Raw genomic sequence first — 24,498 nt, 5'->3', positions numbered from 1 at the left:
CTAGGTTTAACAATACTACCTTCGCTACTGTACGGGCAAGTTTGCTGTGTCCCGGCGTGTTCGCTCTGCTGTCTTTCAGCGTTGTCAGGTGATCCTATTTTTAACGTTTTATTTGAAAATAAAGCCGCCAGTGCGGTTCCCGGAAGGCACCTGAGCTGCATCTTAGGATGGATAAGTGGAGACAGGATTTACTTAATTCAGTTGGAATACAGCAAATTAACCACCGGCCATATTTACACAATATATAAGGTTAAAATGGGGTTGGTTGGCTAGCTTATGATTCAGTGAATCAATTAGGCAGATTTGGAAGATTGTGGGTACTTAAAATTCAATCCATAGTTGCTCAGAAGGAAGGCCTGGTGAATTGAATGGCCCTTATACCTTAAGAAGGAAGAATTTTAAAAACTTCAGCCAAATGTCATGTGTGCTTATTCCAAAGTAAGTCCTACTAGATTCACTGGAACTTGTGTATCAAATCTGCAGTTTGTTAAATCGACTGGATACAGAGCTATTACCGCCCTAGCATACAATGGCTACCCACTCTGCTTCTCAATTTTAAATGCCTTGGGCAGCTACTATAGCCCTTTTTGTTCCAACTTGTGCCCCTCCCTTTCAAGTATGAGTTAACCATCTTTTATCTCATGACCCACTCCAGAAAAGCTTTTGGATTGCAACATTGAAAGTTTGAAAAGGGGAGCGTACTCTTCGGTGTTTTTACTGCAGCAGACTAAGATAATATCTTAAAATATCTAAAATTGAATGGAGTTTGGTTTCAGGTACCTGAAAATAGCTCAAGCCCTCTAGCATTTCTAATATATTTTGACCTCTAAGCAAGACTACTATCAGAATAGTTTAATGTTAGGTGCATTTAAATTGAGCTTATTTCTACTGGCAGTATTTATATAAAGTTGACACAAACTTAGTCCAGTCATATTTCAGTATAACAATTTTCTACATTAAGAATAGTTAGAGATAAATTGCACTAATGACATAAGTGCAATTTATCTCTAAAGTATCCATAAGCTTGGATTGTTGCCAGCCCAACTTTTCTCCTTTTTTTTTCTTATATGGATATAATAGCTCTATCAGGATTATTAATCCATTGCTGCTTAATCAACCAATTTAAGGTCTCCAAATTTGTTGAACTTCTTCAAGTCAGAGTTGGCTCCTGGCATACAAGTGAATTAGTCCCTACAGTTTTTTAAATAACTTTTTGGAAGTGGTTTGCCATTGCTTCATTCCTAGGGCTGAGAGCGTGTGATTGGTCCAGTTTCACTCCTAATGTAAGACTAGCACTCATAGTCCATGACCTTTTAGCCTTGTGCCTTAACTACTACACCAAATTAGCTCTCATAATTAATTTTTATTTTAATTAAAATTATAGGTGCCGAAGTCCAACATAAATGAAGAACCCCAGAGTGAGACAGCATTATATCCCACGTTCTTCTGGTGTTCCTTAATCTTGCTTTGACATAACTGGTCTTTGTAACAGTTGACATGTTTGAGTGTAATCATGTCGGATTTTTAAAACCCAGTTTCAAGTAACTAAGTTTAGAAGTAAAGCCCTATATGCCTCATTAATTATAACTAGTCTCAGGGAATTGCCCATACCCTATTCCACTTATTTCTGCCATGATTCCAACATTTTATCAGTGTCTCTGGTTCTCCATGTTCTTTCTCCCATTTATAACATAAGTAATCCTTATCATGATTTGTGTGGCTCTGGGTCCCACCCTTAGGTCATTCTGGAAATTTTTGAAGATCTGGTTGTGCTCCTAGACCTTGAGGTTATGGCAATTGTGGAACCTCTTTTTTTGTTTGGTTTTATTTGCATTGTATACAATACTGTATGTAGAAAGACAGTATGGTATAGTGATTAAGACATCAGGCTAAAAATCAGGAGACTATGAGCTCCAATTCCGCCTTAGGCATGAAGTCAGTCATGTGGTATTGGGCCAGTCACTCTCTCTCTCAGCCCTAGGAAACAGGTAATGGCAAGCCACTTCTGAAATCTTGCCAAGAAAACTGCAGGGTCTTTTCCAGGCAGTCACCAAGAGTTAGTGCTAACTTGAAGGGACAAAAAACAAACCAAAGAAAACAGTATGGTTTTTTGTTGTTTTTTTTGCTTCTGGTCTCTTGCATTTTTCTTTTAATGAATTGGTTTTTAGTTGTAAGCTATCCAGTTAGGCAGCCTATATAATTTAATAAAAAATAAAAGACTTTTCATCATAATGCATTTGTTAATCATTTCATCTGCATCTTTGATACCTCTACCATGTCGTGTGTGTGAATGGCCTTTGCAGTGCGATTTTCAGTGTTTATACTTTCTGCATTTAATATCCTTTGAAAATCATAATTTCCAACTAAGCAAGACACTATGCACAGTACCTGTTTGCAGCGTAAAGCCAATATACCACCTTAGTTGGAAAGTTGTGGTATGGTTAACATATACATAATAAAGTGTATTCTTTTGAAATGTCGCAAGACTCTTCGCAGTTTTGCAGCAGGGCTCACCATAAAGATGCCAACCAAAGCAAGGCATGGTTTACATTGCCATACAGTATTTATTAGCAATATAAAAGCCTGGCCAAACGTGCAAAAAAAAAAGTAAAACAGCCTTCTCTTAACACCTAGCAACATTGGACCAGATCTCATTCCCCACCCTTCTGACTGCCTACACCCCGGGAAAAGCACCTGCTGAGGAACATTATAACCAAGTATCTATTAGACAAGAAGGCAATCGGCTGCTGTACACTGACAGTCCCTTTGACCCCCGACCCCCCCCATTCTGCATGCCTCACTAAGCCCTCAACCAGCTGCGCTCCTCCTGGCTGCAGCTCTGCTCCCCTATACTGAGCCCTTAGTCCGTCCCCTCTTATTGCCACGTCCCGATGGGGAAGAGCCAATGGGCGGGCTCCCTCAGGTGTCTCCAGCGCGCTCCGGTCTTACCTGCACCACGTGGGGAGGGAGGAGTGGGCAGGTAGAGCCACCTCCCTAAACAGCCAAGCCCGCAGCCATTGCGCGCTTCCGAGGGGTGTAGCCGAACTTAATGCTTCGGAATTGGCTCCCATGTAATTAAGTCTCTCGCCCCCCCCCTCTCCGAAAGCCACACGGGGCATGCGTCTCTCTCCTAAAAGAAGGGCCAGGACGTAAAAGCAGCGCTTTGGTGGCTGGAGGTGGGGGCCAGGGAGGGGGCGCTTTCCTTCCTTCCTTTCTTTCTTACACTAAGTTGGGCTTCGAACTAGTTGCTGGCTGGTTGTTGCGGGGAAGGTTCCTTCTTTGCAAAGTTTGGGGAAGCGCGCGGGTGTTGTTTCGTCTTTCCTTTTTCTCCACCCCAATTTCGGGGGGCTTCTTTCTCCTCCTCCTCCTCCTCCTCCTCCTCCGCCCTCAGCATGACGACGTCTCCCGATTACCTGGTCATCCTCTTTGGGGTCACCGCTGGGGCGACCGGAGCTCGCCTGGGCTCGGATGAGAGAGAGTTAATCCAGCTCCTGTGGCGGGTAGTAGACCTGGCCAGCAAAAAGGTATTTTTTTTTTTTGCCCGGCGTGGAGTTGGCGGGTTACGAATTCACCTGAACGTGGCCGGGGGGGGGAACCTTCTCTTCCTTCTCTGAAGTTTACTGGATCGGTTAATAAATAGTTAAGAGTTAAAGCTACAGGACAGCCCGACGCGCGCTTCTTGGGGAGATTTCGAAAGAGAGTTGAATTCCGGGGAGGTTTTGCCTGAGCCGTTGTAAATGGTTGGGGACGGATACTCCGCAGAGAAACTATATATAATCACTGGGGGGGAAAAGCTGAGAATTCAAATCAGCCTTTTGCATCGCGATGAGCGCGGCCGGTTGGGCGCGTTGGGAGTTTTCATTCGAAGGGGAAAGTGGGTTTTTTTTTTCCAATAAAATAAAATAAAATAAAACCGGGGAACGTTGCGGGGTTCAGTGTGTTCCCCCAAATGGAGGGGCGGGGCTGGAGTAAGGAGTCGCGCTGGGACGGCTGGATTCCCCCCCCCCATTGTGGATTCCGGTTGGGTGGGGTGGGGGCGTAAGTGGGCCGCCCGGCTCCCCTTCGGTTTTCCCAGGGGCTCAAAAGAAAACCGTGGGACGACCGCGGGCCCTGCCGTCCGTCGAGCAGGTGGAAGGAAGCGATTCCAAAGGAAAACCCGGAGTTTTACTGGGAGTCTCTCTTAATGGAGGAAAAGGCCACTGAAGGGAGCGGGCCTCTAGAGATCAACGCGCCCCCCCCCACGCCCAGGCTGAGAAAGCCTTGGTCGCCACCGCCCCGACCCCTCTTCCCGGCGGGCGGGCGAGCGGGCTGCCAGTTCCCGGGGACGAACTGATCTCTTCCTTTCCTCCCCAACCCCCGTTTCCCTGAAGGTGGGCAGTCTTCATCAGGTCCTGGTCGGGCCCGATCGCCTGGCGCTGACGGACGAATGCAGAGAGGAGACCGGCCTAGACGAGGACAGTCTGGCGCTCGCCCCGCAGCTGGAACAAGCCCTGGGGCAGGTAGGCGCGACGGACCAGCCCCTTTTCCTCCAGGGCCGAACCCTGGCTTGCTGGCTTGCTGGCTTGCTGCCTTGCTTGCCCCCCGCCCGACGGAGCTTTCTGGAAATCGGGGTGTGCGAGGCGCACCAGATCACTCCGGGGTTGGGTGTGTTGTGGGAAGGGAAGGAGATTAGACGTGACTCACAGCCCGAGAGAGAACGAGAGAGCGCGGGAGAGGCAGATGGCTTTTTGCCCACCTGGGCTCTGTTCCCCTGCCTGCTTTTGCCCGTAAACTAGGATGGCCAGCAAAAAAAAAAAAAAAGACTTCTGATAGCCATAGCACAGTGGTGGCGAACCTATGGCACGGGTGCCAGAGGCGGCACTCAGAGCCCTCTCTGTGGGCACGCGCGCTGTCGCCCCAGTCCTAGGCCTTCAGCTGGGTTTTATAAAACCTTTTCGCTTTAGACCTCCGCCGCCGTGTACAAAAAAAAAGGTTCAATCAGTCAATTTCAACTTCTCGCGGGGGGGGGGGGAGATCTTGCAAAGTTGGAATTGATTGATTGAACTTTTTAGTCCCACCCAGTCTGCTGTTACCACTGCAGCCACGCCCACCCAATGGGCCACGCCCACCCAATGGGCCACACACACCCAGCACCCGACGATGCATAAGTGGGTTTTGGGTTGCAGTTTGGGCACTCGGTCTCTAAAAGGTTTGCCATCACTGCCATAGCACTTAGATTTATATACCGCTTCACAGTGCCTTAGAGCCCTCTCTAAGTAGTTTACAGAGTCAGCAATACACCCCCAACAATCTCATTTTACCACCTCAGAAGGATGGAAGGCTGAGTTCAACCTTGAGTCAGAGAGAATCGACCTGCAGGCAGCGGGCAGGCAGCAGAAATAGCCTTGCATTCTAACCATGTGCCACCGTGGCTTGTGCTAGTCAGTGACTTGACTGTCACTGAGGTCAGTGATACCTGCTGCTATTGAGTCTATGGTACCATAATCGCTTCCTCATTAGTGACCCCCAGAGTGTTCTACTCTGACCCACTGAAACATTTATGGGGGGGAGAGGAAGTTCAACAAAGTCAAAATGGCAGTCACAACTATGTAATCAAGGCCCCAATGTCTATGGAGGTTTTCGGTCATCCAGGTCAGGGTTGTCCCCAAGCTGCTTTTTCAGGAGGCAACTGGATTTTCTTGTTTTTCTTTGAAGACGTTTCGCTTCTCATCCAAGAAGTCGGAGCTGAAGAAGCTTCTTGGATGAGAAGCGAAACATCTTCAAAACAAAACAAGGAAGTCCAGTTGCCTCCTGAAAAAGCACCTTTGGGTCAAGGCCCCAGCCTTTTTAAATGTCTCATGGATCCACCCTATTGACTTGGATGCCCTACGTCACCCAACTGCCATTGAGTCTTATCCTCTTACTGCAATGGTTGGATAACCCTAGGGCAGCATTTATTAATCTTGGCAAATTTAAGACAAGTGAACTTCAATTCCCTGTGCTGGTTGGGGAATTCTGGAAGTTGAATTTTGTGAATTTAAGATCCACACATCTTTGAATGGTTGAAGTTGAAAAACACTGCCCAAGGATATGCAATATATTGGCAAGGAAATACCCCATAATAGTATTCTTTCTCATGTGACTAAGGGCTGGCAGGAGATGTACAGTAACTGAACTCTTGAGAAGCTTCTTGTTGCCTCCTGGTTGGAATAGCAGAATAAACAAAAATTAACTTAGGCCATAATGATTTTGGTCAGGTACCTCTTGGTGCTTTCTAACTACTTTGGATTTCTCACCATATTTCCTTAGACAGCAGCAAATTTCTGAGTGTACAGTCCAACACATTTAAAAGGCTTAAAAGATTTCTTCCATTCCACAGTGCTTATGATGATTTTGCCATGCTCTTGATTGTTGAAATTGATTACTACAAACTCAGCAAGATTAGTGCAACTAATACAATTATCCTAGCTTTTAAACTGAAAGGTACAGACTCACTCAAGCTGAGGTCACGCACAGGTGATTACATGGAAGCATCTACCTAGGGCAGTGGTGGCGAACCTATGGCACGGGTGCCAGAGGCGGCACTCAGAGCCCTCTCTGGGGGCACATGCATCATCGCCCTAGTCCTAGGCCTTCAGCTGGGTTTTATAAAACCTTTTTGCTTTACGCCTCCGCTGCCGTGTGCAGAAAAAAAAAAGGTTCGATCAATCAGTCAATTTCAACTTCTCGCAGGAAAAAAAAGATCTTGCAAAGTTGGAATTGATTGATTGAACTTTTTAGTCCCACCCAGTCTGCCGTTACCACTGCAGCCACACCCACCCAATGTGCCACACACACCCCAATGGGCCACACCCAGCCAATGGGCCACACACACCCGGCACCTGAAGATGCATAAGTGGGTTTTGGGTTGCAGTTTGGGCACTCAGTCTCTAAAAGGTTCGCCATCACTGATCTAGGGTTTTTTGGCAACAGTACAATTTGATTTGGCATTATCCTCTTTCTGGGAGTTTTTTCAGCTTTCCAGTTAGCCTAAAACTCTAGTTTCCTAGTGATGTCCCATCCCAGTTTGGTCTAGTGGTTAAGGCACCAGGCTAAAAAGTGGGCGACCATGAGTTCAATTCCCATCTTAACCATAAAAGCCAGGTGGGTGACTTTGGGCCAGTCATTCTCTCTCAGCCCAACCCATCTCACAGGGTTGTTGTTGTGGGGAAATAAGAGAAGGAAGGTGTGTTGGATATGTTCACCAGCTTGAGTTATTTGTAAAAAATAACAAAGGTGGGATACAAGTAAATAAAAATTAACTAGCTTTGACCCTGTTCATCTTTTTTCACTCTTTGTGCTAGCCAGTTTGGATAGATACAACTCCACACAAGCCACCCTGCAATTTCTTGCACCAAGTGTACTGCATTACAATTCTCAATCTATATATAAATAAAAATGTAAATGTTCGTTTGTTCAAAATCTTAAATCTCCGAAAGTTCTTCACCGATTGCTTTGAAATTTTGACACAAATTTTGCATTCAAATACGCGCGTGTTTTTATATACCTATATTATATAGATGTCACACCTGTGACAGGTAAAAACATGCTTTTTTAAAAAAACAGCGCCATCTTTTGGACGTAAAAGCAACACACACTTTTACCAGACTGAGCCACAGCAACGCGTGGCCGGATACAGCTAGTGTATGTATGTATGTATATATATATATATATATATATATATATATATATATATATATATATATATATATATTGAAGACTGGAAAAAGCTGATTTAGGTGATCTTTTTAGATACAACAGCTTTTTGGAAAGATATTGATCATGTTAAACAAGTCAAAAGAAATCACAAGCATTAGCTATGTCAAATAGGTTCACAGAGCTGCTGTGTGCTGCTGTTTCTACAATTATTATTGAAGAGTTTGATAGCAATTTCTATGACGCTGGAAAAGGGGGAGCTTCAATTAAAACAGACTTTCTGTGTGGTGCTGGGAATTTAGAGGACTCCAGCCAAGATGTCATAAAAAGTATGATAATAATTCAAGTTACTAGAGCAGTGTTTTCTCAACCTTGGCAACTTTAAGAAACGTAGACTATAGTGGCTAGAGAATTCTGGAAGTTGAAGTCCACACATCTTAAAGTTGCCAGGGTTGAGAAACACTATTAGAAACAAAAATGGAAGAAAATGAGAAATTTTCCATTTCATGGGGGTTTGACTTAAACATTGCATAAACAATGCCTCCAATTTAATTAAGTCCTTAGTGAAAGTATGCAAATATTAATTTTACAAAATGCAGTTTCATATCATAAATGGGTCTTTCTGTGTTGTATCCTTTTTTTAGTTCAACCAGTCTGTGAGCAATGAACTAAATATTGGTGTTGGTACGTCCTTCTGTCTCTGTGCTGATGGGCAACTTCATATCAGGCAAGTTTTGCACCCTGAAGCATCAAAAAAGGTAAGGAGACTAAATTCAGCCTCTCTCCTCCTACACACACACCCCAAAATCAGGCTGTGATGCAGCACATGTTTTCCTTTAAAAACTCATATTTCTGCTAATTAAGCTTATGATATTATAGCTGGAATCACATTTGTGACTCTCTAGCTCAACTTTTCAGGTATCCTGGTGTTTGAAATATTAAAACAATGTGCCACATTTTATTATTCACATGCAATGTTTTTGCACTTCCATGGTACAAAGAACTAAGAATTGATTTAATCTTTATAGATATGTGTTTTGCACCAATAGCATATCTTACCCATGAGTAGGTACTGCGGAGCAGAAGGAAGCAGCCCAGCAAAACCATCGTAAAATAGAATAGAATAGAATAGGACAGAGCTGGAAGGGACCTTGGAGGTCTTCCAGTCCAGCCCCCTGCACAAGCAGGAGAACCTATACTGTCTTAGACAGGTGAATGTCCAGTCTCTTCTTGAAAATCTCCAGTGATGGACCACCCACAATCTCTGGGGGTAAGCTGTTCCATTGGTTGATTGTCCTCACTGTCAGGAAGTTTCTCCTTAATTCCAGATTGCTTCTCTCTTTGATCAGTTTCCAACCATTGTTTCTCATCCTTCCCTCTGGTGCTTTAGTGAACAACCTGGCCCCCTCTGCCTTGTGGCAGCCCCTCAAATACTGGAACACTACTATCATGTCTCCCCTATTTCTTCTTTTCTTTAGACTAGCCAAACCCAAGTCCTGCAGCTGTTCTTTGTATGTTTTAGTCTCCAGGCCTTTGATCATCTTAGTTGCTCTTCTCTGAATTTTTCCCAAACTCTCAACATCTTTTTTGTGATATGGTGACCAAAATTGGCTGCAGTGTTCCAGGTGTGGTCTTACTAGGGTTTTATAAAGCGGTACTAATACTTTGTGTGATCTTGATTCTATGCCTCTGTTTTACAACCCAGGATTGTATTAGCTTTTTTGGTTGCTGCTGCACACTGCTGGCTCATAGTCAAGTGATCATCCAGTAGGACTCCAAGGTCCATCTCACAGTTACTGTTTTTAAGCCAGGTCTCACCCAATCTGTATTTGTACCTTTGGTTTTTCCTGCCTAAATGTAAGACTTTGCTTTTCTCCACATTGAAACTCATTTTGTTGGATAGGGCCCATTGTTCAAGTTTGTCAAAATCTTTTTGGATCCTGAGTTTGTCTTCTGGGATGTTGGCTACTCCTTTCAGTTTGGCGTCATCTGCAAATTTGATGAGTTCCCCTTCAATTCCCTCATCTAAGTCATTGATGAAGATATTGAAGAGTACTGGGCCTAAGACAGAACCTTGTGGTACATGACTTTTAGATGCCTGGGGAAAGTTTTTAACTGATCTAGAACAGTGTTTCTTAACCCTAGCTACTTTAAGATGTAGGGATGTATCCAGAATTCCCCAGCCAGCCACAGTTTTGAAGTCCATACGTCTTAAAATTGCTAAGAATATGAAACACTGAACTAAGAATTTAATCCTCTTAGAAGACTGTCCTCAACTCTTGTTCAGGCATTTTGTTTGGTGCTTATTTGGTTGTACAGGTAGTCCTCAACTTATGACCATAAGTGAGCCCAAAATTTATGTTGCTAAGTGAGACATTTATTAAGTGAGTTTTGCCCCATTTTACGACTTTTCTTGTCACATTTGTTAAGTGAATTATTGCATTTGTTAAGTTAGTAAGATGGTTGTTAAGCAAATCTGGCTTCCCCATTGACTTTGCTTGTCAGAAGCTTGCAAAAGGAGATCACATGACCCCAGAATACTGCAACCATCATAAATATGAACCCATTATCAAGCATTCAATTGTAAATCACATGATCATGAGGATGCTGCAGTGGTCATAAGTGTGAAAAATGGACATAAGTCACTTTTTTCAGTGCCATTGTAACTTTGAACGGTCACTAAACGAACAATTGCTAAGTCGAGGACTACCTGTATTGCTTTGTTTTGGATTTCTTGCAAGTGATCCTAAAATGATTAGAATAAATGTGACACGTGTAACCATGGATAATATATCTTTTAAATGTATTTAGCCCAGTAATGATTGCTTGCATTATAACAATTCTGCATATAGTGACTTTATATTTGGCTGCAATTAGTGTATTTCATTTTTTTAATCGTTCACCTGTTCAAAGAGATTAAATCTCTCATCCGCATTTTCAAAACTCACAGTGCTGTAGATCTTGAAATTCTGGTAGTGAACAGTATCTATTCCCCAAGCATTCCTACTGTTGTCTCAGTGTTAATGTCTCTGTGACAAAAATATGTATGTGTGGCACGTGAATCGTGATTGATACAATTTTAGAAAATAGGAAATCATGCCACTCATATGTTACTATTTTCTCATTTTTTCCTTTATTATTAATAGAGTTCTTCTTGACAAAGAGGTGTTATTTCTCATAAATCAATTGAGTTCAAGCTGTAATTGACCAGTCTCAATCCTTGCTAAGATTCTGCTCTTGGACTATGTCACTGAATAAAACACTTATGTTCTTAAGGCACTGGAACCTAAGCTGTGCTTAATTGATCCAAGCACACCTGGTCCTCCTTTTAGTATAAAGGGTCAACAGACTATATCTTTTTAATCTTCCCTTGTTCCCACTAAATGAACAAATTTCGTTATCTTCTTTTGCATTGTTTATATATTCTAAAATCCTGCACATATCCTATAGCAAAGCTGTAGATCTTTTGTTTTATAGTGGCATTGACAGTGGTTACTCGGCTATTCTATAAAAGAGAGAGCAGTGATAAATAAACTGATCTAGCTTGGCAAACTCTTGGGGGAAATTAGTTTACATTTAGTCATAGTTGCTACAAACCTACCACTGTCTACTCAGCCTCTGAGCAAGATTAAATTGATGACATATTGCAATGCTATCCACATGATTTCGCTTATCACGTGGACCCCAGCTTACATTCAGTCTGTAACAAAATCAGTCTCCTTCAGCAATGAAGTCCCTCCAGACGTCTCAAGGGGCTTGAAGCAGGTGTCTGTCAATGTATCACAAAACAGAAATCAATCATTCACAAAAGCATGCACTTTATTGACACTCCTTTGTTTCTCCTCCCTCTCAGCCATGCAAAGAAATAGTGCTTGTCTGGAGTTTATAGTCTGACAGAGCATCAACTAGCTTCACAAGGCAAGGAAAATTTCCTCTTTACAGCTGAGGATGGAAGACTTTCAGCCCATCTTCTTAAACTGTTGCTGCAAAGAAAAACAGCTGTTCTCAAAGCTGGGAAACTATTGTAGGATGGGTTGCTCTTTTGTTCAACCAAAACAATAACTGTGCAGTGGTTATGTTGAAAACATGGCATTTTGAAATAAAATTTAAGAAATTAACCTTGAGACAAACCTATTTTAAAATGACAGGGTGAGAGGGATTGTATTGTCATTCCTTTAAGATGAGTTCAATTGAACAATCCTTGCATTGTATGAGTAATGGCAGCTATTTGAAGTTAGGGCATTTCCTAATTTCCTAGGGCAACTATATGTCGAATCGCACATCTTTATGTTGTTTTGAATTGCAATCAAATGGGTATAAAATCTTATAAAATGTTGTGGTGAATAAGGCAGTATGATTGATCTGGTTAAATATTTTATGTAAACCAAAGAGAGGCTTAAAATGGATGTTTGCTCATGGACTTTGTATAGAAATATTTTTCAAAGTAAACACTAAGACAGAAGGAAGTATGGGTGTTTTATTTACTTTCAGTTTAAAATCATTAACACTGCAGGCAAAGCCTGCAGTCAGAACCACTGCCTTAATTGCAAATTCTGAGTTTAGCCTTTTTGAAGAGATTTTATAAAATCTGTTAGACTCCATAACTGGGTTGATTTATTACACTAAGAAAAAACAACAGGGCCAAACAAACCAGAATACCTATAGGTTCACACAACACACTAAGCCAAAATCAACCAAACCACTTTGTGAATCTATCCGTTTATGACTTAGCATAATATATGAGCATAGTCACTATCCTTTTCTTCTGTAAATATGAAATTGGTAATTAAAGAAAACTAGAATCTAAATTTATTTAAGGCAGATTAATTTCTCTTTTAGCTATATTCTTGAAATATAGAAGCCTGATCATATCTTTTGCCTACAGGCAATCTTTACAACCATTTGTTTGGTAACTGTTCAAAGTTACAATGGGATTGAAAAAGTGATTTATGACTGGTTTCACAGTTAATGACCAGTTGCAACATCCCCACGGTCACTTGAACAAAATTTGGACACTTGACAGCTGGCATGTATTTATGACAGTTGCCCTGTCACAGGGCCATGTGATCACCATTTGTAAGCCTTCCCAGCTGGCTTCCAACAACCAAGGTCAATGGGAAAGCCAGAAAGATTGTAAAATGGGGCACAATACATTTAACAACTGTTTTGCTTAGCAATGGAAATATTGGACTCCAGTGTGGTCATAAGTGGAGAACTATTTGTATTGGCAAAAGATAAATCTGTTTTTTGTAACCAGATGGTTGCCAGACACATTGGATTAGAAAGAACCCTTATTGATCCCAGCCAGTAAGTTCAGCGATCTGCCAGCTAGGAATAGCAGAAGTTTAATAGATTACTACAGTGGGAAAGGCTGGCAGATTTGCTGGCTTCAAAGAGGTATTTTTGGCCAGTGAAGTCCAACTTTGCACTGGGCTGGAACTACCAAGGAGATCGCAAAACCCTTCTTAATAATTGATTCCACTCTTGAAATATTCATATTAAGCAGACTCTCAGAACATTTAATCAGAAATAGCTGTCCTTTAACTATTGTTCAATACTCCTTTCTAGAATGATAGAGAACAGATCTTGACCTTTTTTGTGTGACATCCTTTCAAGTCATGGTGGAGTTCTATCATATCCCATTCGGTCATTTTTTGTCATCTTTTTGTCAATTCCTTCATTCTTCAGACCCAGTTTCTTCTTTCTTTAACATAAGTTTGTTTCAATTCTCTAATCTTCTGCACTACCCTCCTTTTTTTTTGTACCTGTTCCAGTTTCTACTTCAGCTATTCTTAAAAATAATAGAAGTTAGACCAGACTGTCAACAATTTCCTTCAGTGTCCAGATGTAATTTGCATTTGAATTTGTTCGAGGGCAGGGAGCATTCCCTGGCTAGAATTCTATCCAACTTGGAATTCTGTTCCTCCAGCCATTTAGTCATAAGTGCTCAGCAGAGTGTATACATCCTCTTCTAAAAGGACCAGACCAGGTTAGGAGCTGACTAGATCTGCCTTTTCATGGTTAACTTTGGTTCCTTTGACATTTTTTTTTACAAAGCAGCTGGTCCAGTGATGTTTTAGATAAGATAAGATAAAGATAAGATAAGATAAGATAACCTTTATTGTCATTTTTTTACTGTGGGCACAACGGCACACATCAAAAATGAAATATTCTGAACATATTAGAAGAAATTATTTTGGTTCTTAACTTTCTTTGCTTATTCAGCTTGTTCTGATCTTGCCAACATCCTTGAAAATATAAGTTATATGATTTTACTCTTCCTTGATTACCTATCCCTTTTCCAGTTCCTACATACAGGTAGTCCTCAACTTATAATCATTCACTTAATGACCGTTATGACAGCACTGAAAAAAAAATACTTATGATTGTTTTTCACACTTACAACTGCTGTAGCATCCCCATAGTCATGTGATTAAACTCAGATACTTGGCAACTGGCTCATATTTATGACTTATGACAGTTTACTTAGTGACTGTACAAAGTTAAGCAGAACTGAAAAAAAATAATTTATGACCATTTTTCACACAACCATTACAACATCCCCATGGTCACATAATTTACATTCAGATGCTTACCAACTGACTCACATTTATGACGGTTGCAGTGTCCCAGGGTCATGTGATCACCTTTTGCAACCTTCTGACCAGCAAAATCAATGGGGAACTGAGATTCCCTTAACAACCATGTTACTAATTTAACAACTGCAGTGATTCACTTAACAAATGTGACAAGAGAATGCATAAAATGGGGCAAAACTCACTTAAGAAATTTCTCATTTAGGAACATAAATTTTGGGCTCAGTTGTGGTCATAAGTTGAGGACTACGTGTAGTGTCTTTTTATTAGATTTTCACTAGCTTCTTACAGAGCTGCACTGCCTTCTTCCATTTCTTTGTTGCTCGAATTGTGTTTTAAGTGTTTTTGCTACCCATCTTGGGTTCCTTTTGCTACACTATTCTCCTGTCATGGAATATTTTTCTTTTGATTTTTCTCTACAATGCACTCAAAGTCCAAAATCTTCATTTAACTACAGTTAACTTTGGTTTCTGCTAATTCAGGGATTTCATGATTACATGGGCCACTTTCCTTGAAAGTTCTCTTTCCACTTGGTCTTGGTTAAGGTTAAGGGTAGCTGGTTCTCCTCTGCCTTTCTTCATCTACTGAAGAAGAAACTTGTCATCAAGATAGGTCAGGAATTGCTTCTTGGAAGGACTCTGCTTGGCAAATGTGTAATTAATACAACTCTTTGTAAGTGGGTGGTCAGTTAAATTAATTGGCCATGCTATCAATTGATAGTTTGGACTACAAATTGTGACTGCTACCTTGGTTTATTAGATGTAACTTGTTTTGCAGAATATCTTGTTACCTGAATGTTTCTACTCATTTTTTGATCTCCGAAAAGAATTCAAGAAGTGTTGTCCTGGCTCACCTGAAATTGACAAATTAGATGCTGGTTCCATGATACAATGTATCCTTTTAATAAATACATAGTTTATCTGTATATTTCTCTATTATTAAGAAAAGTTTATATATTGCTTTTATTCAGATGAAAAATGTTATCTCACCCCAATTAATAAGAACTATATAATATAACTTTAAATATGCCAAATGCTTTTTTAAAAAAATATCAGAAAGTAGCTACAGAGAATCAAAATAGTAGATCCAGTGATAGGTGTTAAAACATACAAAACTAGAATAAAAATTGGGGAACCAATAGGATGCAGAATAGAATACGTTTGTGTTTGTGTGTCTGTCTGTCTATGTATGTATGTATAACCCTCAGATACGCCAACACATTTTATTTATTTAAGGAAGTTTATTATGAAATCTCCATTGAACAGGCTTATTTTAAAGTCATGCTAGCTGACAGATGTTAATACTGTATGCAACAAAATTATGATTCTAACACACTTTCTAAAAACAAAAGTGCAATAAATAAATAATACCAGTAAAAAGTAGCGTTAATACTGTGCCCTTTACTAACTACATTCTTAATTGTGGGCAATACCTAGAGCAACATTAATTCAGCTTTTGGATAATTTCTATATATTCGTCAGTTGAATGGCTTTGGTATATGGTTTGCTTGTATAGCATATCCTTATACTATGAAATTACATCCTTTGGCCCAATCGGAGTTGCTTTCTCTTTGTGCTTTGTTTTGGTGAAATATCAAGGATTATATGATATTTTCTATGGATCTTTTAAAAGAAAAATGTGCCCTGAGTACATATTGTTCAAGTCAGAACTGCCATCGTTGTAAGTGAGGATGATTTTATTGCCCTACCTTACAAGCTTGAGTAGAAAGCTGAAAATGCTGCCTATAACAAGTTGCTTGCAAATCCAGGGTTTCTGATTATCATCTGAGTTATAATAATTGAAATGCCTGGTGGGTTGAAGAGCTGTGCTCTTTCTGTATTCGATGCAGGCTGAATTTCTCCTTGCCAGAATGAGTTTTCCCATGGCCCAACAATTTATGGGATAAAGTGGCATTGACGTTGAAGCACTGGTCTTGGATAAAGCAACAATTCATTGTTCCCCATTTCTAGGGTACACGTCCCAACATGTAAAGATATTTGAGATATGTAACAAGGCAATGGGAGGTTCTATATATGTTAATAACCCTAAGAACAGAAAGACAGTTGCAGCTTCTGTTGAACAATAAGCAGTGATGCAGTGAGGTTGGAAAATATGCACTCTAACCGGTTGCTAAAACATGTTTGCATGCAATTAAATAAAGCCTTTGTAGAACTTGAAAAATAATCCCAAATCTGTGGCCGTAAACCTTTCATGCAGAGGGCGAAAATTTGGAAGGAAAGTTTAATTGAAAGCAGTTTCTCTCCATTTAAATCATTTTTGTTCAACATTTTATTTAAAGAGATAAATGCAAACATATTTAGATCTACTTTTAAATTCAAGTCCTTTTTGAAGAAAGATATCCCACTATAACTGAAATCTCAAAAGCAATAGCAATTTAAACTTCTTTTTTAATAATTACTGTTAGGTTCAGACATTTTCCACCATCCAGTTTGTGTTAATTGGGTTTTAGTGATCTAGTCAGGGTGGTAAATAATGTTTTTGGATACCCTCAGTGTTATTCTTTGATTATAGAAGGATTGGGAGAACACTGCATTTTGAGATAGATCAATGCACAAGAAAAATATTTAAACAATATATCTCTGTGTTATTCCTTTGCCCCCAAAATAAATTCTAACAGATGCTTTTAATGTAAAAGAAATAAAATGAGATACAGTTTCATATATCAACTATGTACAATATAAGAGAGATCACAGGGTTGGACTAGTCCAGGGGTAGGCAACCTCGGCTCTTTTATGACTCATGGACTATGCTGACTCAGGAATTCTGGGAGTTGAAGTCCATGAGTCATAAAAGAGCCGAGGTTGCCTACCCCTGGACTAGGAGCAAGACAATCCAAATTGAAGTTCTCTCTCTACAAGATTTTATTAGAAAACAAGACCAATGTTTCCAATGGATTGAAAGCAATATGGCGACTCGATACAAGCTCTTTACACATTTATGATTACAGTCTGTTCTTGAGTAAAATTAAATATATTCAAAGCAAGAATTTTATAGATAGTATTTAATGCAAAGGGAACTTTACCTGATAAATTCTAGCCTGATGTGTTTGAGAAAATATAAAGAAAATAAAAACATATATGGCGATCTAGGAAATTGGTCAGTCAGCATTGTTCATTTGTGTTCATTAGGCATTCAGATTTTTAGGAGAGGTTTTCTACATTAAAATTACACTAAAATGGCTGAAAGTTTAGGAATCCCTACCTTAGAGCATGAAAAACTCATTTTACAAGAGGGGAACATTAATTGAAGCCAAATAGGGAATATGGCAAGATCTTGGACAACAGGAAAGGATATATTTCCATATGATGACAAATATATAGGGTAATAATTCTAATGAAAAAGTTTCACGGGAAAAAAACAAGATGTCACTAGTAATGATGATGCAGATAGTACCTTTCTTGGTTTAAAATTAAAGTATGCTTTTGTTGTATATAATTATTAACATGCTTATTACCCAGTTCCAGTTTCTAGATTTCTAGATTTAATTAAGTAATCCTATGTTCTGCTTTTATTTTTTTATAGGATTGATTAATTGATTTGATTTATATCCATATTTCTACCACTCAAAGCAAGCACATGTAATGCTCCCTGCTCTTATTTTCCCCACAATAACAATAACAATTTGTGAGTGATTTGGGCTAACAAGGTCACTGGCCCAAACTGGAGATTGGGGGAGGCAGGACTCTCCTGGTGTCTAATCAAGCATCTTAGCCACCATATTGACTCTCCAGTTTTAAAACAGTCCTTTTTCAATGAGAAATGTTTGTTGAGTGATTTGAAGCCAGTCACTGTCTCCTATAGCAATCTACCTCACGGGGATGAATTTCCAAATATGATTCCTAGGGAGAATAAATATATATTTCACCCATAGAAGAAAGACATTGAGAAAGCTACATTAACATATTATGACAAAAATCAGGACATGTCTGGTAGCACTTTTTCCAAGTAACATGGAAACTCATGAAAAACTTTTGTTAGTTGGAAAAGGTACCTGTACACACATCCTATTTTTTTCCCTAGAGCAAAAGTGGGATATAAATCTTAATTATAGCCTTCATGATGTATCCCAGTTTTATTTTTCCTAGAGTGCAGTCTGATTTTCATCTTTGAGGTGACAGGTATAGTAAGCTTTATTTTTAGAAGTTTATAGTCACACCGATCAATCACACTTCTATAAGGCAGAATTTTACTTCAGAAAGATGTTTGCTGAGAAAAGAACTAGGAATTTTGAAAGGGCCAGGTCTGTGCTTCAATTTACCCATAAATACCAGCACTGGAAAATTTGTCAGTCTTCTCTGTTCTGACTAATAAGCTGCAATTCTCAACTTGTGAAGCTTGCTTAGCCGGTTCACAGTAGCGAATGCCCCAAGGGTGGAGTGAATCAAGCTTGCACTGGCTACTTACATGTCAAGTGCCTTCAGAGAATGCATTCCCCTTATCCTCTAATCTGTGTTTGTCAACCGTAGCAATTTTAAGATATGTGGACTTCAACTCCCAGAATTCTCCACCTAGCATGAGAGTTGAAGTCCACACATCTTAAAGTTGCCAAGGTTGAGAAATACTACTCTAAACAGATGTGCAGAAACCATTATGCAGCCACTAAAAAGCCTACATAGAACTAGATTGTATAGTTTACTTGAGTTGTATTTTGAGATGTCATTCAGGTGTGTAGAAGAAAATAGAGTATTGTAACATTGAGAATGCAATCTTAGAATTTAGGTTTAATAAATGTAGAGTAGCAATGCAACCATATGCATCCTGTTCTGCAGATTATACAGGTAGTTCTTGATTTATGACCATAATTGAGCTGTTAATTACAGTCATAAGGCATGATGGGCATAAAGCAGGTCATCACATGACATACCTGATTTTATGACTTTTTTGCCATGGTCATTAAGCAAACCCATTGTTTACAATGGGTAAGTTTTGTCGGAAACCGGAAATAAACACTGATTTTTGGCAAAAACATCATAAATTGCAGTCATGTGATCATAGGACACTGCGACTGGCCGTAAATGCAAGCCAATTGCTGAGCTCATAACTGCAGGGAAGGGGGGCACGGCCATCAGAACTTCAGAACCGGGTCTTAATTTTGGTCACTAAGCTACTGGCTGTAAATCAAGAATTAGCTGCATTGCTAAGAGAAAATTCTCCACCACTGAAACACATTCACAGTCTGAAGCTCCCAAATCAAGACAAAAGGCACAGCAGAATGCTTCGCTTAATCTGCTTTTCTGTTGCCAAAGTTATTTTATGGGTAATGTTCAGAGGCAGATTTTTATCTTCCTTTGGGATTTTCTTGTGAAATTTGAATTAATTTTTAAAAGAAGCTAATAGCTTGTAGCAAGGGGTATCTGCTGCTCCCAGGTTACTAAGAGGCTCTATATTTTGCTTTTATCATGATGTTTTATAATGTCAACAAACGCTTTGGTTAAGCAAAATAATTATAATGTCACTAATCTGGAAAAGCTGTAGAGGGTAAATGGATCACAGCAAAGTATATTTTAGTACTCCCTTCTATTGCCATTGATGTGTTAAGAGAGGATAATCCATGGGAATGAAGAATGGGAGTACAGAGACATGGGACAAATAAATAAAAAATGATGCAATAGGATAGAAAATAGGGCACTCCGGTATTTTTTACTTGAAACTATCTTTAAACAATCAAGATAAATTTATTTTACTAAAATTAGCAAAATTTTGCTACATTATGTATAGGCTTTGCCCACAAATGATTACCAATACAACTAGTTCTTGACTTACAAGAGTAATTGACTGCAGAAATATGGTTGTAAGTTGGGGCAGTCATTAACTGAGTCATCATGTTTGCTGGAAACCAGCAAAAAGTGCCAGAAATTGTGATCACATTATAGAGTGGAAGGGCTGAGTCTGCACTTCCACCCCTTCCCCAGTTACTGGAAAGCCACATGAGGCTATATGTTGATGTCACCAAGAAGGGTTTTGGTGAATGCTTTTGCCCTTTGTTGTCAGGGTTTTATGTGCAGGAATAGGACCAAGAAGACAGCTTAGGAAACAAGCCACTTCCTTGCCAGCTCTTAGCATCCCACCAAACCTACCCAAAACTGAAATCAGCCAAGCCCATCGACATGTGGGGGCATGGTTTGCATTTGGTGCAATTAAAGATGGGGCAGGGATGGTTTGGGATGCCAGAGGTCTGCCATTTGAACGATTGCTTTAAGATTCTTGACTGTTGTACTCAGATCTGAATCCTGACAAGCAGAGCTCAACACAGCGTTTTGGAATGCACCAAGTGGAAGATATGGGCAATGTGATTTTAGCACTAATTTCAGAACCCTATAGTAAGCAAAGAGGATATTCTTTTGGGATGGGATGGTTTAATTTTACATGTACAGAGTTATTCAATATTACTTTTGCTACTGCCTTTTTGAGGCAGGAATGGGAATTTTTTTAGTGTTAGAAGGCACAGTTTTCTTGGCCAGACATGTGCACTAGACTTTTCATAGCACGTCAAGGGCTGCGCTCCAAAAATGAAGGTCTTACTGTTTTTTTAGGGCTTGTTAAGGTATAAAATTATTTAAATCTTTGTGGTCGCTAAAAGTCAATACTGATTTGATGGCACATCGTCAAAAGAATAAAATGGATTTTGAGTACCTATTTTTCTTTAGCCCCTCAAAAGTTTTGGCTGTTACAGGAGCTACAAAGAGGATATGGACAGAGCACAAATGACTACACTTTTTGCATCCAGCTTTAAATGTGGCTAATTTTTTTCCCTCCCTCTCCCTCTTCCCTCCTTTCCTCCCTCTGTCTCTGTCCCTGTCTCTGTCTCTGTCTCTCTCTCTCTCTCTGGACTAGTTCCTACAATTTTGCCATTGCCTCTTTCTTAGAGTTGGCCGAAAATCACTAGCTGGTTTCATGCCTGAGGGGCAGGCCTAGAACTTACGGTTTCCTGGCTTATAACCTGATGCCTTAACCATTACACAAAACTGGTTTTGTGTGGCTGAAGTGAAACACCCAATAATCTTAATTAGCAAGCCTCTTGGGAGAATGCTTGGATTCTGGTTCAGCAACCAGGAGTTTAGTTTTGTGGTTTAGGATGTGTGTAGTTGTAATTGGACCTATTTTTATTTCCTTCTCATTGACCAGATAGCAGTGATTCTGTCATTTCCTCTAATGCCATACTGAAGATTATTGCAGGAGATTATCAAATGTGGGATACTATTAGTGGACTAAAATAAAGAGAGATTCAGGCAGAGAAGTGTTCCTTACCAGACTATTAACTATTAACCCATCTGGACTACAAAGAATGTTTGGTGATATATAGAAGGGCATAACCAACCTTCCTTGGGTGTGTCTAGAAATGAAACTGACTCTTCCTGCATCAAACATGTGTTGTATCGCTCAGCTAATACATAGAAAGTACACTTTTGAAGGAAGCAGGTGACATTGCCATAAATCTACCTATGGGGAGTGAAGGTTCTCCATGTCTGGAGATTTTAAAGTCAGATAGCCACCTCTCAGGAACAGTTCAACTGGTTTTCCTGCACATCTCAGAAAGTGGGAGTAGATGAACTTTGTGTTCCCTTCCAAATCTACAGTTCTGATCCTATGCACACTACAAATGCTGGGGTAAAGGAAAAGGGCCTAGAGCAGCAAGCATTGCAATGAGATCATATCTATCTATCTATCTATCTATCTATCTATCTATCTATCTATCTATCTATCTATCTATCTATCTATCTATCTAATCTATCTTATCTATCTTATCTATCTATGTATCTATATCTCAAGGTTGACCCAGCCTTCCATCCTTCCGAGATTGGTAAAATGACCCAGATTGTTGGGGGCAACATGCTGACCACTTAGAGAGGGCTGTAAAGCACTGTGAAGTGGTATATAAGTCTAAGTGCTATTGCTATTGCTATCTGTCGCAGGTGGATAATATTTCATTTTGCTATTCAACCATATTGTTGGAAATGGCATTGATTTTGTTCTGTGTTTTATAGACCACAGGTTTTCAGATCCAGAAAGGGTGAACTATAAATTTGAAAGTGGAACCTGGTAAGTATGCATCTTAAAATAAAAATATGAAAAACTTTTTAAAGACAATTTATTAAATATCTTAATAGGCCTTCATGAGATATGTCTATTTTCCTGAAAATTATATTTTTAGAATATATACATACACACACACACACACACACACACACATACACATAGTGTTCTCTAGACCCTGATGATCAGTATGAAATTTCCTTTAGAATACATTAGTTGCAGAAATATAGACACATAGGACAATTATAGGAGCCCAGACCAAAAACAAATACAATAGAAAATGAATGTTGACTCTCAGGAAAGAATCCTGGGAAGTTTTGAAGAACTGTTATAGAAAAATGTAATGTAAGAGAGAGGATCCTTTTAATTAAGTTCAAAGCCTTTCTTCAATACAAATTCATTTGAACCCTTAATCCTTTGAAAAAAACCTTTTTAAAATGAACACTGTAATTATCCTTTTGCTGTATATTACAAAAAAAGAAAACTCTTATAAAACTGCAGGCATATACATTTCTTTCTTAACAGATTGAAGAGGTGATGTCCTGAAGGTTTTTCAATCTTTAACCAACAGTAAGAATAAAAAATAAGCCTCAGTGTTTAAAAAGATGAGGTTTCTTGAATGTTGAATCCCCAAAGAAAGCTACATTAGTGACTCAGAGCATGATGGAATCTTGTGACTCTCAATTTCAAGAGATTGCAAAAAACCCTCAGTTTCTGCCATCTGCTCAATACAAACAGCTGTCCATAATACATATGGGTAATCTCAAGATCTCTCCTTTATCCAGAGAGAATTTCTGGCAATCCAATCCAACATGCAGCTGCTTTTCAGCCACAATGTCTCTCTCATTCCGCAGAATTTCAATTTTTCCATTCCCAACTGGAAACTACTCCAAATGCTGGGTTTTCTCATGACTGCGGAAACGTACAGTATATGCTTTCCCCCCCACACACACACAAATATAGAAAAATAACAATATGTACTGAAAGACAATGATGAATAAGTAGATGAATAGGAATAGGAAATTAAACCTCAGTTTCCCTCTTTTAGGGCATGTCCACACTGCCAGGGCTCTCTGTCATTAGTACAAGCCACTAATTATTTCTGGTATTAAAGGTCAATGAAGTTTTCTATTCTTCCATCCCACCACAAATGCAACCTCTGCCCATGTTTTCCTGTTCGACATTGAAAGTAGTGTTTGCTGTCAAGCTTCACTGTTCGGTTTGCCCACTGAACTTTGTTTTCTTCTGGGCAAATCCCTAACACTTTGATTGGTTATTGCGTCAGTGGGAAAACTGCCCCTTGTCTGGGTCAGTGACCACTGTGTTGTAGCTCTCTAATCTCAGCTTCAGCTATTCTTACCAATCGTGTTCCAGTAATTTAGTAGTCAGAGCAGTGTTTCTCATTCTCAGTCACCTGAAGATGTATGAATTTCAACTCCGAAAATTCTGGGTGTTGAAGTGCATATATCTTCAAATTGCTGACGTTGGGAAACACCGGGTTAAAGCATTTGCTCAATATATAAAATATCCTCAGTTCATAGCCCAGCAGATTTTTTAAATGTCAGTACTACTTTCCTTTCCACGAAGTGTCCACTCTATTTATATCAAGTCCACTGGAATATCATTGAATATGACATGCTGGACAACCTTCCTTGCTTTCCAACTGTAAATAGCCCCAATAAATTAGTACTGCAAAGGCACCTGAGGTGCGATCTTTTTTTCCTTGTGACAAGAAAAATGTTGAGGTAGTACATCAATGGATTTGCTAAAAAGAGCAGTAAAATGGGTTGATTATAAAAGAAAAATCATTGTATTCTTAAAAATCCACAGAATGTTGAACTGGTGGTGGTACCCATCAAACATATGTTATAATCATAATGCCTTCGGGAGATTTCTCCAACAGTAGCTGCAGCACACATTATTTAGCCAAATCTTGGAAAAGAAAGGAAGCTGCAAGAATGGAATGTTTTATTTTTTAAAGCTGATCAGTATGTGTGTGTGTGTGTGTGTGTGTGTGTACATACATGCATTTTTATTAAATTAATATGTTGCCCATTTCACTGATAAGATGACCCTGAACAGTTTATTTTGATGTTTATGTAAACATTTTAACATTATATATCTATATTTTGAATGTGTGTAGACACAAATATATACATATATGCAAATAAAT

At 39.5% G+C, this 24,498-nt stretch overlaps 1 protein-coding gene across 1 annotated transcript in view; it reads left to right on the top strand.

Annotated features, from left to right (window-relative positions):
- Positions 1-3,382: 3,382 nt before the first annotated feature.
- The window catches only part of ESRP1 (epithelial splicing regulatory protein 1), a 41,762-nt gene continuing 20,646 nt past the window's right edge, over positions 3,383-24,498 (top strand). The window contains exons 1-6 of the mRNA XM_015821865.1: positions 3,383-3,524; positions 4,371-4,499; positions 8,319-8,432; positions 15,048-15,162; positions 20,513-20,611; positions 22,277-22,331. Of these exons, the coding sequence (XP_015677351.1) occupies positions 3,393-3,524; positions 4,371-4,499; positions 8,319-8,432; positions 15,048-15,162; positions 20,513-20,611; positions 22,277-22,331 (644 nt within the window). The 5' untranslated portion in view covers positions 3,383-3,392. The remainder of the gene's footprint in view (positions 3,525-4,370; positions 4,500-8,318; positions 8,433-15,047; positions 15,163-20,512; positions 20,612-22,276; positions 22,332-24,498) is intronic.

Source organism: Protobothrops mucrosquamatus, unplaced genomic scaffold (assembly GCF_001527695.2).
Source record: "Protobothrops mucrosquamatus isolate PMUCROS unplaced genomic scaffold, P.Mucros_1.0 scaffold1414, whole genome shotgun sequence".
NCBI classification, from domain to species: Eukaryota; Metazoa; Chordata; class Lepidosauria; order Squamata; family Viperidae; genus Protobothrops; species Protobothrops mucrosquamatus.
This window is presented reverse-complemented; position numbering and strand designations above follow the sequence as displayed.